This window comes from Panthera leo, chromosome F3 (assembly GCF_018350215.1).
Source record: "Panthera leo isolate Ple1 chromosome F3, P.leo_Ple1_pat1.1, whole genome shotgun sequence".
NCBI classification, from domain to species: domain Eukaryota; kingdom Metazoa; phylum Chordata; class Mammalia; order Carnivora; family Felidae; genus Panthera; species Panthera leo.
Window position 1 is genome coordinate 66,713,354 of NC_056696.1, and position 17,156 is coordinate 66,730,509.

Below are 17,156 nucleotides of genomic sequence, written 5' to 3' on the forward strand. Positions count from 1 at the left end.
GTCCTGAAATAATGTGTTTTCTCGGACTGTGACAGACCTCGGGTAGAGTTTAATAACAGAAAGATGACGGGAAATTTCCAAACACTTACGGAGGAAACGAAACAAGTCTCCATAGCGCAAATGTCAAAGAGGGCGCCTGAAGGGAAATATCTCAACATTTGAAGTGAGTGGAAATGAACGTACAAGACATCAAAATGTGGGAAAAGATGCGAACAAGGTGCTTATGAGGAAATGAACATGATTCAAAGCATAGTTTACCAAAGGAGAAATGCTCCAAATTTATAATTTAAGCATTTATCTTACAAATCTATACAAATATGAGCGAAACAAATGCAAAGCAAGTGGAAGAGAGGAAATAAGAAAAACGAAGGTAGAGAAAATGAAACCGAGTGATGTAATAAAACATATTGACAGAAAAGCCGACAGCGAACGTCACTGTTGAAGGTGGAAAACTGGATGCTTTCCCTTAATGTTGGGAACGAGCCAACGGTGCTTGTGGTCACCGCTCCTCTGCAGCATCTAGGGAAAGTCTCATCAGATGCACTAAGGCAAGAAAAAGAAATCAAGCAAGATATAGATTGGAAAGGGGAAAAGAAAAGCTGTCTTGATCACAGACGTTACTTATGTTTGTCTACGTAGAAAATCCCAGGAGGGGCGCCTGGGTGGCTCAGTCGGTTAAGCGGCCGACTTCGGCTCAGGTCACGATCTCGCGGTCCGTTAGTTCGAGCCCCGCGTCGGCCTCTGGGCTGATGGCTCGGAGCCTGGAGCCTGTTTCCGATTCTGTGTCTCCCTCTCTCTCTGCCCCTCCCCCGTTCATGCTCTGTCTCTGTCTCAAAAATAAATAAAAACGTTAAAAAAAAGAAAAAAAAAAAACAAAGAAAGAAAATCCCAGGAATCTACAGAAAATTCCCCAGACTCGTAAGCGAGTTTGCCAAGAGGGCAGGATAGAGGCCAACGGGGAGGGGACTGACGGGCCATTGTACCAGCAGGATCGAACAGACATGTAACAGTTTGTGCTGCAGGCGGGGGGCAGTCACGGAGGCCCTGAGCAGGTGTGCGGGGGCAGGTGGAGCCATGTGGTCGAGCACAAGGGGATTAAGGGGGAGTGGTCCCTGGTGCCAGGGAGCCCCATCAGGATTGGGGTGCGTACGGTGCCCTTGTGGCCTTGTGGGACAGAGGCAGGTTTTAATAACTAGTCAGTTGACAGCTAACTAGTAGGAACTAGAAACTTCTGCTTTTTTCCTGAGAAACAGGAGCCCTGCCAGGTGCCAGCACGACCGGTCAGAAGGGAGGAGGTTTCCCAGGACGTGGGAAAACAGACGACGGCTGGGACACAGGCCCTGGCTGCGGTGCGGCTCGGGCTCCCCCAGCTGTGAGGCCTTGAGACTCAGCCTTTCTGGCCTCCTGCTCCTCGTCTGCAAAGTGGGCACAAGGACACCCAGCTCACACAGTGTCTGCGAGGGCCCAGTGAGTGACGAACGAGGAGGGTGGCGAGATCAGTGCCCGTCACGGGGCCAGGACTCAGCAAGCCCTGGCTAGTGCGACTTTGTATTCTTTTACACAGCTCTCAAGCACAGACTGAGCCAGCTGGTGGTGAACCGGTCGAGGCTGGAAGTTGAGACTTCGTGTCGATGGGTCCCAGAGGCCGAGGGTCCGGACAGGACGACGGACGGGGCACAGACGTGGGGAGAGTGGGCTCCGTTGACGGTTGCCAAAGGGGCTGAGGCTGAGGGGAACCGGACCACAGCTTTGGACTCGTTTAACGACGGAGGTCCCCCTCGATCTGCCGCGATGTGTGTCTTCTGCTTAACTTGTGCACAACGTGTCCGCATAGAGAGTCACTGAGGTTGGATGAATCCGGTCCCTGCTGAGAGCAGTCAGAGGGGGAGGGGGCACGACCAGGGCCACAGGCATCGCGCGCACAACAGAGGTGTCGGGGGGAGGCTGGATTCCCTGCTTCTTCCAGTTAAATCACCCTCAAGCCCTGGCCTGGGTGGCGGACCTCACTGTAGACTGTCGTGAGCGGTGTCTCCTGTTCGAGATGTGGTTCCCCCGAACCCTGGAACGCAGACAGAGGGTTCCTGCCACAGCTGAGGGACAGAGGGGCCCCAGAGGGACCCGCACAGATGCCATGCCGCTCACGTGACCTCCCCCCAAAGCGCCCAGCACTGCACGGACCCCGTGTTAACTCTGCACTGTCTCGAGAGGGATACAGAGGCAACGAGGCCAGAAACTGCTGATCCCTGGGTTTGACACACTCACACCCAGGCACAGGGACGTGGGAGAACCCAGGCCTCACCTGCTTCCTGTGGTCTCGGAACATCTTCCCTGCACGGTGGACGCCACCAAAACGGTCCCTGTGCTCTTCCTGGGATCCTGCGCCTGAGTCCCACCGATGGAGCTTGAATCTGAGCCTTGGAAACCTGTACCCTCCCCCAGCATGCCCCCCTCGGTCACGCCCACACCCACCAGCCTTCTGCAGGGACATCCCTGAGCAGCAAGACGCAGGGGGAAGGGAGCTGAGGGTCAGTGGGGGCGGGGGGAGGTACGTGGGCACGGGAAGGAGAAGTGCACCTGCCTCTCCCAGGCTCCAAGCTCTGCTTCCTCCTACGTGAGCACAGAAGGTACAGTCCAGCTCCGAGGATCAGCAGCACTACCACAAGAGCCCCCAGGATAGCTGGCAGGTGGGCAGACCCGTCCGGCCCATGTGAACCTGTTTGCCTCCCACACAGACAGTGAAGAAGGATGAGACAAGAGACAACGTCACATGCACTTTGCCAGGCACGTGGAGACATGTGAAGGGACCCCATCTCGGCTGGAGAAGGGGGAACACGGCAGGTCCGGTCGCTCGACCAGCGCCGGGCCCCTGCTTGGGGCCGGGGTGCTGAGAGGGACAGGACAGAGTCCATGTGCTGAGCGGCTCAGACGCGGGGGGAGGGCTGGGAAAAGGCCGAAGGCAGCCAGTCAGGGCCATGGTGGTGCACTAGAGGTTCACAGCCGGTACACGGGTCTCCAGGGAGGGCTTCCCGGAGGAGGTGAGGGCCGGACTAAGTTGAGGGATGAGCCAGAGGAGGGAGGATGAGCGTGAGGCAGTAGGCTCCTCCAGAGGTTAGAGGTCACTGAGGGACGAGCTTCCTAGGGGACTCAGGGAGGCTAAGGCAGCAGGGGGACGATGGGGTGGAAGGACGAGGCGGCTCACAGGGAAGCCGGTCACTGCTCGCTAGGGGACACACTGACGGTTAGCAAGTCAGGTGGGGAGGCCGAGGTGGGACAGGAAGGCAAAGCAGAAGCAGCCGCGGCCCCCCCTCCGGTGCCCTTGGCCACAGCATCAGCTCTCGGTGGGGGGGCCCCTGTGCTCCCGAGAGGAGGCAAGGGGTGAGGGTGGCTCAGGGGGGGTTCCTGCAGCGTCCTGAGGTGAGGAGCCCTGCTCGAGGTCAGTGCCTGCTGGACGGGACCCCAGCGGGGGCTCCTGTGGGCCGGCAGGGGTCACACACGGTAGGGAAACTGCAGGCAAGGGGTCCCTGGACGGGAGTAAGTGGGGAAGGGGAGGACGCAGGACGGGAAGGTCTGGGGGAAGAAGGAGCAGCCTGGCCAGAGGCTGAAACCTGGGGAGCCCAGGACACATCCGGGAATCCAGGCGAGCACTTGGGCGGGAAGCATGTCCCCGAGACCGGAGACGGGCACACGAGCCCTGACTCCTGAACCCTGCAGGCAGCGGCTGGCTCGGCGTCCCTCTGGTCGGTGGCACCGACCACTGACTCTCCCCCCTCGCTTGCTGGAGACCTCCCGGGACACACAAGGACTAAAGGATGAGGCAGGGGTGAGGTACCCGAGGGGGCTGCCTGGACCAGCAGGGGTGAGGGGTGCAGAGGAGCAGGAGAGAGACACCGAAAGGCAGAAGCAAGCGGGATGTGCCTGCCAGCTTCCTGGACGGGTGACGGTGGCAGGAGGTGACCTAAACATGGGGGAAAGAGCCCGGAACCCTCACCCAGGGGGACCTGAGCCCCGGGAGTCCCCTCCCCTCTGACAGGATGCACTCACCGTGGGCACACACTTCCCCAAGGTCCCGGGTGGCAGTTTTCCGGTCCCCCGGGTTGCTGACCACACAGGTGATGCTGGGGCTGGGCTGGCTCAGGGGCAGCTTCAGAGCCAGGGTCCAGGGGTTGGGGGCCGGTCGTGGGACCCCTCTCTGCTCCAGCTCCCTGGGGAGGCCTTTGCTCTCCCAGGACACATTCACGTCCTCTCTGGGTCCTGGGGCGTGGCACTCCAGGGTGACATTGCACCAGTCTGGTGTGATGGATAGAGTCTTGTTCAGGATCTGGGGACGGGGCACGGGCTCTGGGGCAGGAGGGACAAGAGGACACAGGGTCATGTGAGTGGGGAGCATCACGCCTCATGCTCTCTTGGGCGGAATCTCACTGTCGCCCTGGCATCCTCCCCCCAAGGATGGATGGCATCCTCCCCCCACTTTACAGATAAGACAGACTTGACCCAAATAGACAGCGAGTGGCTATGAGGACGGGAGCCACTGCGTGAAGCCTCGGGCGTGATGTCAGCTCTGCCTCGACTTGTGGTGAACACACCGCGTCCAGTTTCAAGGGAGAAGCCAGAGCCTCAAGGTGGGGTCTGGAAGGGGTCCTGCCAGGGGGGCCAGGGACACTCCCAGGGACAAAAGGAAGGGGTAAGTATGTATTGGGGGAGGAGCCACCACCTACCGTAGACAGTGAGGTGGAAATACCGGTTCCTTTCTCTTCCTCCTGTTAAGGAGACTCGAGCCCAGTAGTGCCCACTGTCCTCAAGGGTCAGGTTGTCAATCCTCAGGGTCGTGGTGTTGAGCACATGGACCCTCTTCTCGAGCTTGTCCTGGAAGTTGACCCATTTTGGAACATCTTCCCCAGGAGACACGTACAGGAGGAGTAGGTAGTCGGACTTGTTTTTAATGCCCCAAGAAATCTTCTCCAGCGTGACTCCTGGAAGTGATTCTGGACTTCGGGTCACATGAAACGACACAGAACCTCCTTGAGTTCCCGTCAGAGAAACCACGTTTCCAGAATCCTCCACTTGAGACCCAAGAGTTCCAGAACCGTTGACCACAGTGCTGAAGGCGCCTACGGCATTGGAAACAGACACGGTGAGTGTTTGGTCATTGACAATAAGGAGAAAACCCTAGAACCCGTGGCGCTCATGAAATCCGCCCAGTAGACTCCCTTGACTCCGGGAGGCGGGACAGAGCAAGAATTTGGAGCCATGCTGGAATCGGGTCCTGGTCCTCGTGGGGCGTCCCCTTGAACCCGGTCCTGACCTGCTCTCCCGCAGTGTCCTCGCCGCCTAACTCTGAGAGTCTGGACGTGACGACATCAGGGTCGAGAGCCCCCAGCACATCTGGGCCGATGCCAAGTGCCCAGCGTAGGAGGCAGCTTCCACCGTGGCTGCCCACATGCTGTGGGAGCCCGGGCCCTGGAGTGGGGGCCGCACCCTGTGACTTGCTCTGGAGCAGAGGGGCCCAAGGTCAGGCTCAGGGAGGCTGTGCTACGGGAACCCGCACTCCAGTCGCTCAGGGGCTGAGACAAGGGGAGATTCTGAGACTGAGAGGGGTCCTGTCACACAAGGTAGAGGCATCACGCCCTGGTGGCTGCACCCCTCGGGGCCACAACAGGGAAGGCACACAGGGGAATCGCCCGTGGGGGTTTCTCTCCCTCCAGAAGCGGCGCGATCTCTGCTCATGGGTTTGGCCACCTAGTCACAGGGCCCTGGCTACCCACTCAGAACTGGAAAATGTGGGAGAAGATATGATGGGTAGGTGAGCTCTGCTGTGCCTGCCACGAAGACCACGCTTCCCCAGCCGGTCCCCGAGACACCCTCAATGTCCTTCCTCAGTCACCTCTTGCAGAGCCGTGACCAGAAGGCAAGGGCCTCCGGGCCGCCCCTCCAGACCCCAAAATGCCCCATGCGGCACAGCCCAGGGGACCTGATACCCTGGGTCCTTCTGGAGACCGGGATAGGAAAGAATGGGACGGGCAAAGAACGACCTTGTCCTGAAAGGAAGCCCATGTGTCCCCTGCAGCAGGGCAGGACCGCCTGGGGGACCGCTGCCTGCCAGGGCCCCAGACCCCTCTCCAGGTCTGTCTTCACGGGGGGCCTGCCCCCTCACTGTGTTCACATCGGTCCTGGCTCTCCCAGGAAGCAGAGAACCCAGAGAAGGGCTCAGGCCAGTATTGCTTGTAGAAGATTCCAGATCCTTCTACGCAATGATGCCCTCACTAACTCCCTCATTCCGACAGCAGGCGGCTGCATCCCGCCTGACGCTGCCCGGCCCGGACGGCAGGTCCCTGTCCCCACGTGCCAGCTGCCGCGTCCCATTGTGGTTTGGATCTGCTTGTGTCCTTGGCATGTTGTGTCCCATTCTCGTAAGAGAATCAGCCTGTTTTCTAACACAGATAACGTAACTCTTCTCCAACACGCACATCACCTCTGTCTGTGGACTCTGGCCCCGCTCTCAGCCTCAAGAAGCTGGATGTACCCGTTACTTGTAAGGCTTATTGGTTTTACGTCTTGCAGAAAAACATCGGCCCCACAGCAAAAGTGTGCTGTGAACTCGGTCTAGATGCCTCCTAAAACTTTTGCAGTGTTGGTGTGTGAATGTGACCGGAAGGGACTGTGCTTGGGTCTCAGACCAGGAGGTCCCTTGCAGCAGGGCGGTGAGGACCGAGGGAGGGTCCGGGAGGCGGGAGTCCTCCGCTGTCTACAGCCTGTGGCCTCAGGCAGTCATGTAACCTCCCTGCCTTCTCCTTGAGTCTCTGAGGCAGAGACAATGACCGTGCTCCCCTCAGGGAACCGTTGCCAGGGTCTCAGAAGGCGAGAGCTTTCCCTTAGGTGTGAGCTGTTCCCATCACCACGATGCTTGCTCCTGGCAAGCACAACTGGGGTCCGCCCCGAACTTCCCAGGTCCCGGATGGAGCCCTGTGCTCCCCACCAGCTGCCCTCTCGGGGTCTCCTCCTGGGATCAGGGACGGGCTCCCGGGAGACAGACACCCATGGTGCTGCCCCACGGGCGGCCACGGGAGCCAAAGTCCCGCCAGGCCTTCCGCTCAGAGCCATGGAGCTCTCAGAGCCATGTCCACGGCAGCAGGTTTCCATGGTCCCTGTCAAGTCCACAGCACCAGGAAACTGAGCACACCTGTGCAGGGGGGGCAGCGTCCTAGAGACGAGGGAAGGCCGGATACTGTGGCTCCACATGGTGTGGGCATCTCCCCATTTCTCTCCACTGGGCTGCTGCCCATGGAGCCGGCTTCCCTCTCCCCCAGCCCAGGGCTTCCCCTGCAGGGAGCTGCCTGCACCTCTCCCCCTGCCCTACCCTGCCCTGCGCAGGGGCTCACTCTCAGCGGTTCCCAGCAGTCCTGGGCTCTCACGCCCCAGCTATTCTCCTGGGAAAGGGCACCCAGGTACCTGTCCGCCTGTGGCAGGGCAAGACCTCGGGCACCTGCTGGGAAGGAGGCAACCAGGGAGGGAGGAGGCTCAGCCCTCAGGCTGCAGGGGAGGGCCTGCCCCCCAGGCTGGATGGTGAGCCTGGGCTTCAGGAGGCTGGAAGCCGACTCAAGCTCGGTTGAAGGCAGTGAGAGCTCTCAGATCAGCAGAAGGTGCTAATCCCAGAGAGGAAGGACAGAAGCACAGAGAGACAGACGGCCAGGGACACAGGTGGCAGTGATCCAGAGAGCCAGGATTTATTTAACAAGATAACATTTATTTTATTTTATTGTTGTTTTTTTTTTTTTACATTGATTTAGTTTCAAGAGACAGAGACAGAGAGTGGGGGAGGGGCAGACAGAGAGGGAGGCACAGAATCCCAAGGACGCTCCAGGCTCCCAGCTGTCAGCACAGAGACCGACTGGGGGCTCAAACCCACCAACCGTGACATCATGACTGAGCTGAAGTCCCAAGCTTAACCGACTGAGCCACCCAGGAAGCCCTGAAGAAGGTAAAATTTAATATTCAGCAATGAACATAAAACTTTACTTTTTCCCCCTTCCTTCATTTCTCCTTCTTTCTTCCATTTTTCTTTCCTTCTTCCAACCCAGATGTTGACCGAGAAAACTCTACATAATCTCACATATTTTTCCAGTTAATAAAAATTACAAGAAAGAGAAAGCCTACAATTTGTTGTGGCCAAGATACTGAGATCAAAGAGATGTCAACGCCTTACAAAGCTCATTTTCTTTTTTTTTTTTTTTAAATAAATTTTTAAATGTATTGATTTATTTTGAGAGAGAGACAGAGCATGAGTGCAGTGGGGACAGAGACGGAAGGAGACACAATTCCAGGCTGACAAAGCACAGAGCCCGACGTGGGGCTCTAACACCTGAACCGTGAGATCATGACCTGAGCCAAAATCAAGAGTCAGACGCTCAACTGAGCCCCCAGGCCCCACAATCCTCATGTCTAATGAGAAATGCCCTGCTTACAGATGCCCCAGGTTCGGGAATTTCCTAGAACCCCTGCATCCCCCTCCCGCAGAGAGGCCAGGGCACTCAAGCAAAACATGGCAGGAAATGAAATTCCAGGGGAATCCACGGCTCTCGACCTCGGTCTTGTCCTTTGTTTTTATTTCGTCTGTTTCACGAAGGCAGATGGTCTCGGGGGAAGTGCTAACAGGAGTATCTGGGTTTCATCAGGACAGTCTTTCTTGCAGTTCCCTTTTGGGGACCTGCTGCTTCCCTTCCCGTCACCCCGTTCACCCCGTCCCGGGGCCCTGATTATCAGTGCCCTCTGACATCCACACCCTTCCAGCAAGTGGGCGCAGACACCCTCAAATTCCGGAGGCCGCCCTCCCTTCCTGGTTCCTTGTGTTCTGTGCCCTCCTCTTGCACCAGAAGCGAGACCAGCGTCCCTCAGCAACGACGGGGCCCTGGGTCGGCCCCCTGCTCCCCTCACAGATGCAGAGGCAGCCTCTCCCCTGTGCCAGGCGGGTCCCGGCTCAGAGCCAGATGCCCCCCTCGTGCTTCCTCACACAGTTGGTATTTCGGGCTGTTCCCCATAGACATCAGACACACGGGACCCCCGCCTCCCTGCCCCGCACACCGGCCTCCCACCCGGGGAGCCCGGGCCACTCACTGAGGACGAGGCTGCTGAACCCCAGGAGCCGGGAGGCCCAGCACAGGTGGGGGTCTTCTGAGCGGGCCCCCATCACAGGCTGCCTCCTTCAGGCTTGGTCTGGGCCGAGTTGGCTGTGGAGGAAACATCCAGAAGGCAGAGGCAAGAGAAGAGGCGAGCTTCTGCTCAGAACACTCTTAGGCTCTTCCCACCCCAAGGGCGGAGCTAACTGTCTAGGACAAGCTGGCTGGTCTAGATAAGCCATTCAGATGCTTCCTCTTCTCTCTGGCACCTGCAGTGACCCTCGGGAAGGCTGGTGGAATAAACATAGGAACCCCCCCTCGGTGAGGCGCTGTGAGGGAGACGCCCCGTCCTGTGGGCACGACCAGCCTGGTGATCTCAGCTCCCCAGCTGGCAGCCAGCGGGACCCCTTACCTGTTTCCCTGGATTCACACTCCCCCCAGGCAGCCCCGGTCCCCAGGGCCAGCCGATGGCCAGGCCCAAAGTCGCACAAACCACTGTACCAAGCACACGCCCCTCCCGGCCCCCTGCTTTGGGCCTGTCCTTTGTCTTTACACCATGAACAAGTCATGTTTCCTCTCTGACTTTCTCTGCACTTCAACTGTCAGGGGTCAAAGACGCTCTGAGCACAAGAACAAAGTGCTTTGTGGGAAGGGTCCACCCCCACACCCCAGTGCAAACACGGGCATTTCCCTATTGCCGGCACCCCAGGCCCTCCGGGCACCCAGACCCGCCCTGCCCCCCCACAAGGCAAACCCCCCCAACAGGGCAGCACCCCACCAGCACGTCCCCCTAAGGCTCTGCCAGCCCTGGGCCCGCTCTCACACACAGGCAGGGGGCAGGGACGGGCCCCTCCGTCCACAGGCTCGGCTGCCTCAGACTCACGGCCACCTGCTGAGGGTCAGGCCTCTTCTCCCAGGCCGGGGCCCCACGACCTCTGAGAACCTTGTCTCCCGTGGACCCTGGGGGAACAGCCCCATAACTCCCCGCCGGTCGTGCCCTTTCCCCGCCCACGGAGGCTCCCCCCAGCTGCTCAGAGCCTCGGATCCTAAGGCTGGACCCCAGGATGGCCGGGGACATGTACTGAAGGTAGTCAGCCTATGGGCTGGGAAGTCCCTTCTGGGGATGTGGAAGCCCATCCTAAGGGTGTGGACGACCATCGCAGGTCACTCAGCAGGGCAGACAGGGACTGGACTCCTAACCTTAATCTCTGAGATCCAACATCCCAGCCCCCGTCCCTTCCCACCGTGTGGCCTCCAAGAGTCCCCCCGTCCACTCTGGGCTCCCCGACCTGCTCTGTGCTCTCGGACAAGAGAGCATCAACACCGCCTTCTTCCCCTGCTCCCGTCCCGTAACGGGGACGGACCTTCAGAAGGCTCAGTCCCTGGCCTCGCGGTTAGAAACTCCTCAGACGGAGGCCACACCCGGGCAGCTCACCACTGGTCACTTCGGCGTGATGGGGAGCAAGTCGGCAATGCCCCTGTGCCTGTCCCTGCACCCCCGGGGAGCGCCTTGGGGGAAGAGTGTCTGCTCACCCAAACCACTGCGTGGGGGGCGGGGCCCAGGGCCCAGGAGGGAACCCCCAGCAGCTGCAGGGCAGGGACACGGGAGGGGCCGCCAACACACGTGCCACGCCGGCACCCCACCAGGGACATTTCGACCCCACGTGCTGATCTCTGTCACTCGTCGCCGTCCTGGGCAGCAAGAGCTAACGTCACCCGCGCACAGCGTGTCTGGTTTCTGCGGTTCCCAGGCTCGGTCCCTGCCAGAGGCGGCGGATATCAAGATTAGCGTCCATTTTACAGATGAGCAACGTCGGGGCCCATTTAGGGTATTTGATGGGCCCACGGTCTGGAAGCCGGGACATGGCGGGGCCAGGCCCACATCTCAGGCTCATAGGCCACTGGTCTGTCCAGACCTCAGTCCCTCCTGACCTTCAGAAGCCCCACTGGAGGGGAAGGGGGAGGGAGGCCAGGCCTGCCCCCGAGCAGCCTTTCTCCTTTCTCACACCCCCAGGCAGAGGAAACAGGCCCTGTGGTTGCAACTCTGCAGGCTCTGAGGTTCACAGAGGCCCCTGCTGACCACAGCCACCCCCTACACTGCCTGCGTCACACGTGGGCCAGGGCCTCCAGCCCTGCTCACCATGGGGCTTGCTTCTCCCACGTTCGGCCACCTCCTGAAACTTTCAAAGCAGACTGGGAGCAGCTAACATACATCATGACCCTCAGCCCAAGGACTCAGAACCCTGCCCGCATTCCTCTCTATGGGGGAGGGGAGGGGACAGGCTTTCCAGAAACAGGGCACACAGGGAGCCAAGGTGCAGGGTGGGTGTAGGGACAGGTGCTCGGGCTCGCGAAGGAAGTCTTCCCTGAGCCTGGACACGTGCCTGCTGCTGGGGACGGGGTCCGGGGACCGTGATGGAAGCGGTCGGGGCCTCGACAGGGACCAGAGCCCCTGCCCCTCCGGACACGGGTGACAACCAGAAACAGTGTGCCAGCAGCAACAGCCCGATGGAGAACGAGCACACAACCGCCTGTCTTCCCAGAGGGGCTTGGGGCTCCGCAGTCGCACCAACTGAGCGCCAGCCAACTCGCCAACGTTCTTCAGACAAGCCACCCACGTGTTTCAGTGGGGCGACCGTGTGTCCTCCAGAAAGCCTGCGGCTTCTCATGTGGCAACCTACGTGTTGGCTTGATTCTGGGACCTGGTCTTTCCTGGAGCTGCTCTGCCTCCCATAGGTATAGAAGAGACTTGGGCTCCTTTGCTTTAGACTAGTTTGTTCTAAATTGCCCTCAGCAGCTTGGAAAGTATGCATGCTATTGTGTCGGTACAAGGGTTTGGTCTTTACTCTGTGTCCCAGTAAGCAGGAAGACGGGGTCCACCTGGGCAGATGAGTGTTAACGGCCTAGCTGGTATCAGGCCACAAAATTACTTTTTTCTATTGACTCCTGATTCCAAAAGAAACTGAGCCCAACACCCACTCATGATGATAAACTCACAGGAAACTAGGAACAGAGGAGAATTTCTTCAACTTGATACAGATCATTTCCACAAAAACCACAGCTACCATCATACCTAATGCCTACAGGCGGGAAATGCTTCCTGTAAGGCCAGGAACCAGGAAGGATGGCTCCTATCAACACCCTCTCTCAGGGTTGTACGTGAAGTCCTAGATGACAAAATAAGACAACAAAATGCAATAAAAGGTACACTGACTGTGGAGAATGAAATAAAACCATCATTGCACACGTGTGACGTGGGTTTCCATGTACAACGTCCAAAAGGATCGACACAACGAGAAGTACTCTTCATCTGATGACGGATGATAGCACGGTTCCAGGAAACACAAGGTTTCTACTCGACGCTCAATGACTCACTTACACACCAGGAACGAAGAAATGGAATTTTAAACAGCATGCACGGTACCGTCTACACTGACAACACAAAAGTGAAGTGTTTAGGCATAAATATCACAAAATATGCAAGGATCTTTATGAGGAAAACTACAAGACTCTCATAAACAAAATCAGAGAACAACTAAGTACGTGGGGAGATAGACCATGTTCGTGGATAAGAAGGTTCAATGTTGTCTAGATATCCAAATTCCCAACTTGATCTATACATTCAGTCAACCACAATCTGCAGCCCAGCACGTTATGTTGTAGACATTGGTCACGTGATTCCGCAGTTTGCATGGAGAGAAAATGACCCAGAGGAGTCATTTTCTATGTTGCAGAAGAGCGAGGTGGAAAACTGACACCCCCTCCTTCAAGACCTCCTACACACTTACAGCCATCAAGACACTACGGATTTGGTGAGAAGAACCAAACAGATCGTGCAACAGGATAGAGAGCTCAGAAATAGACCCACGTATACACGGTGAACTGATCTTTGACACGGAGCAAAGGCAATGCCATGGACGAAAGACAGTCTCTTCAACAAATGGTGCTGGAACTACCAGACGTCCACGTGCTAAAAAAAAGAACCGAGACACAGAGCTCACACCCTTCCCAAAAACTAACTCAGCGGATCAGTACCTCTATATAAACGAAGAATTGGGAAACTCCGACAGGACAACATAGGAAAATCTAGATGTTCTTGGGACTGGTGAACACGTTTCAGAAAGACACAAAAGGCACAATTCATGAAAGGAAGATGACGTAAACAGGAATTCAGTGAAATGAAACAGTTCTGCTGTGCAAAGGCAATCCCGGGAAGGAAAAGACAAGCCACAGACAGGGAGAAAATATCTGCAGAAGACACAGCTGATAAAGAAGTATTAGCCAACATATATAAAGAACTCTCCAGACTCAACATTAAGAAAACAAACAACCCAATGAAAAGAGGCCCAAGACACTAACAGACACCTCACCAGAGAAGACACGCTGATGGCAAAAAGCACAGGAGAGATGCCCCACATCATATGACATCAGGGAAAATAAATAAACAGCTAAATCCAGAGAATGGGCCGTCACGCACCACTAAAAGGAAACGAGCTATCAAACCACAAGACTTGCGGGGAACGTAAATGCCTGTTACCACACGCAAGACGCCAATCTGAAGAGATTACACACTGTATGATTCCAGCTACATGAGGTTCTGGAAAAGGCAAATTAATTTTTTAAGTCTATTTAAATATTTTCAGAGACAGAGAGCACCCAGCAGAGAGACAGAGGGAGATGGAGAGAGAGACAGAGAGAGACACAGAGAGAGAGGAGCCCAAGCAGCCTCCAGGCTCTCATCACAAAGTCCAATGCGGGGCTCCGACCCCTGATCTGTGAGATCATGGCCTGAGCGGAAATCAAGTGTCGGAAACTTAACCAACTGAAACACCCGGAGGCCCCAAAGGCGAACTTACGGAAATAGTAGGATTTTTAATCATACGTGTAAAACATGATCTTTGTCATCGGGAGCCACCTTCCAGAGAGAACACAGAACAATTGATTTCCTGTGTCATTCATTTTGTTTAATTGAACCTAATAAACCTTAGACTACTTTTTTTTTGTAGGCTCTGCTCCCAACGTGGGGCTCGATCTCACCACCCTCCGATGAAGACTCTCGCCCTTCACAGACTGTGCCAGACAGGCACCCCTAGACTTTCCCTTTAAATTATTTAAATGTATGTTTAGTTTTGAGGCAGAGAGTGCGCCAGCAGGGGAAAGAAGAGAGAGAGAGGGAGACACAGAATGCGAGGCAGGCTCCAGGCTCTGAGCTCTCAGCGACTCCTCTTCCAGGGAGCAAACCTTCTCTCGGGACCAGGTATCACCCCCATGACCTGCGACCTCAGGGATCCCCTGCGTCCCATCTCCCTCCCCCGGGATCGGCCCTCACCTCCCAGGGTCTGTCTCAGGGGATGGGGCAGGCACCCCACTCTGCCCTCCAGCCTGTTTCACCCCAGAAACCTGGATGGGGACCACGGACCTCAGACCCAGGATACTCCAGGGATCCCCCTTTCCCAGCGGTCACCCACCCCCCTCCCAGCCCCATTCCCCCTCCCACCTCCCCCTCCGGATTCACAGTCCCCGCCCTCAGATGCCCGCCTTCACCCCCCCCCCCACCCGGCCCCGCACCCCTCCTACCTCACGACCACGCCCCCCACCGCTCACCTGGGCTCCTACCTTCCAGGTTTGGCTCCTGATCCCTGACTCCTGGCTGCACATTTATGTCTGCACTGCCCCCCCTGCCACCTGCCCCCCCTCCCAGTGTGTCTGGCGCTGATCTCTCCCTTCTGCCCTGGGGTGGGTCTGGGCTCCAAGGGAGAAGTTCCGCCGCCCCACCCCCCTCAGCACCGCCGGCCCCCACCCCACCCCCCCAGTCGCCCTGAGCAGCCTCCCTCCAGGCCCTGAACGCCGGCCACCGCCGCCACCTGGCGGCCGAGGACCGAACTGCCGCTGGAGACTTCCTGCCAAGAAGCCTTCACAGTGGGTTCACCGCACACACAGGTCATGAGCGCCTACTGTGTGCAGCACAGGGGCAGGGAGAGACAGGGAGCGGAGTCCTCGTCCCAGAGGAGCTCCCAGGCTGGCGGAAGCAGTTCAGGCCTCGGGAAGCAGGTCAGTTCCGCAGACGGAGCAGAGTGGGGACATCTCGCCTCACCGGGGAGTCCGGCCATCGTCATGGAGGGTGGGGGGTGTGGGGGCACAGGCCTCGAGCGTCCCCGGCGGGCAGGGCGCTGTGCAGGGCGCTCCGCGCCTTCTCCAGGACCCCCTGTGGCTCCGCGTTTCTCTCCTCCCCACCTGCTCTACAGAGGTGCGGGCACCCGCACCAGGACTCACGGGAAGAAGGTCGGGATCCGAGTGGGAGGGGCCGCAGATGACAGACCACAGGCTCTGGGACCGGCCTTGTGTGCACCCCCAGATCAGGCCAACTCGGCCATCCCGTTCCTGCTGCCTACGGAGATGATCCAAATGGAGAGAGGCGGCAAGGGCTTATGTCTGGGGACGGGGACATTGGAGTTTATAAGGACATAGGGAGACTCCTGGGGGCCGGATGCAGGAGGCACAGTCAGCTTGTCCCCCGCGCTCCCTGGGGCTGGTCCTTGTCTGTCCCTCTTATATTTGCCGCTGCGGGTCCCCAGGGGATCATTGGGAGCCAGGGAACAGGGGGTGGGTGCTGGGGGCGAAGGCAGAGTAGAGAGCAGGGAAGAGTGGGGTGACAGGTGGCCCTTAACCTGCCAGAACCACTGGGAAAGGTGCCATGGCCCCATCCCCACTCACAAGTTGTCCCTCTCCAAGGGCCATAGCCCAGGCAGGGGAAACTGAGGCACCACAGGACAGGGCCGGCTGCCAGGTGCCCTCCTCTCCTGCCCCTCATTCCTGGGTGTCCTGGATGAGAGTCGTGTGGAGGACGCCCCCCTCCGGCCCTGCTCTGTGGACACACTGGGTTTCGGGGGGGGGGGGGAGATTGCTGCTGCCACACCCCCTGATCAACGCTGTAGGTCCGGGCCACACCCGCCTGCACACACCTGCTGGGAGAGCAGAGGCGGCCCACACCTCGTCCACCTCACTGCTGGACAGCTGACGACAGGGACGGGCAGGACAGGGCGATGCAGGCGGAGGCCAGCACGGGGTCTCTCCCACCCATGAGCCCAGCGCCTCCTCTCTCTCCTGCCCCCACCCGGCCTGACTCTCTGGGCCTTGAGGCCTCCCCTGCAGATCTGAAGTTTTGTGCGTCTTACTAGCTGGCCCGAGGCTAAGAATAAGGCATCTCTCAGACTGACTGTGCCCTGTGTGCAGAACAACCAGTGTCCCTGGACCTGAGGTCCCAGAGCTGGGGATGGGGTGCCCTCAGGGTCCTCAGTCTTTCCTCTTCAAATTCTTCCTTCCTCTGCCTGGATTCTGCTGCTAGGTCAGCCCCCCCAGGCCCCCCGATGCTGGGAAGGGGGCGCCCACGGGCCGGCCCCACAGGGAGGTCCCAGGGACGAGGCGGTACCGGGTTCTGGTCCGCGTTCTGGACCTGCAGGGAGCTGGGGCCGAGCGCCAGAGTAGGACGCGGGCGCTCAGCGAGGACCTCGTGCAGAGAGCAGGGCAGATACGGGGACACACGGGCTGCCGGAGGTGTGGACGCCAGGGGGAGCGAACGAGGGAGCGAAGGGGACCTCCGGGTGTTGCTGAAGCCAGTGGGCGGACGGTGGGACCCGAGGAAGCTGGAAAGGTCATCACAGCCCATGGAGGAGCCGGGGAGGGGGAGGGTCCCGTGAGACAGGAATCGGGTTTCCCACAGGTGACTGTGCCTCCCAGAGCCCATGCTCATCAGGCGGCCGCGTGAGTGTCGGCTCAGGACTGGAGACGCGGGCTCGGCGCGGCCAGGCTCCGGCCTCGGACTCAGCCAGAGTCACCGGGGGAGAGGTGGTGGCAGGGGAGAGAGGAGGGCTCCGAGGGGACCAGCAGAGGATGGGGGGTGGGGGCAGTAAGAGACGGAGAGGGAGGGGCTGGGGGTCCTGCTGTGAGCGGAGTCACAAGGGTCAGAGTGAAAACAAACTTTTTCAAATTAAACCTGAAATTACAGAGCCATAATAGGTCTTAGACAAATTTCATCTGTTTTTTTTT

The 17,156-nt window shown here is 58.4% G+C and overlaps 1 protein-coding gene across 1 annotated transcript; it reads right to left on the reverse strand.

Annotated features, from left to right (window-relative positions):
• Window positions 1-906: 906 nt before the first annotated feature.
• LOC122211735 (SLAM family member 5-like) lies at window positions 907-9,327 on the reverse strand. The gene is made up of 4 exons (XM_042925142.1): window positions 9,109-9,327; window positions 4,716-5,108; window positions 4,042-4,338; window positions 907-2,059 (listed from the first exon to the last, which is right to left on the reverse strand). The coding sequence occupies exons 1-4, from the start codon at window positions 9,179-9,181 to the stop codon at window positions 2,004-2,006; spliced, it is 819 nt and encodes a 272-aa protein (XP_042781076.1). The 5' UTR covers window positions 9,182-9,327; the 3' UTR covers window positions 907-2,003.
• Between the last annotated feature and the right edge of the window lie 7,829 nt (window positions 9,328-17,156).

Bases quoted from the DNA above. Each gene is read 5' to 3' on its own strand.
- LOC122211735 (XM_042925142.1), bottom strand. From the start codon at position 9,181: ATGGGGGCCCGCTCAGAAGACCCCCACCTGTGCTGGGCCTCCCGGCTC. The intron at 5,109-9,108 runs GTGAGTGGCCCG...CCAATGCCGTAG, and splicing joins GTTCAGCAGCCTCGTCCTCA to GCGCCTTCAGCACTGTGGTC. The intron at 4,339-4,715 runs GTAGGTGGTGGC...CTCCTGCCCCAG, and splicing joins TTTCCACCTCACTGTCTACG to AGCCCGTGCCCCGTCCCCAG.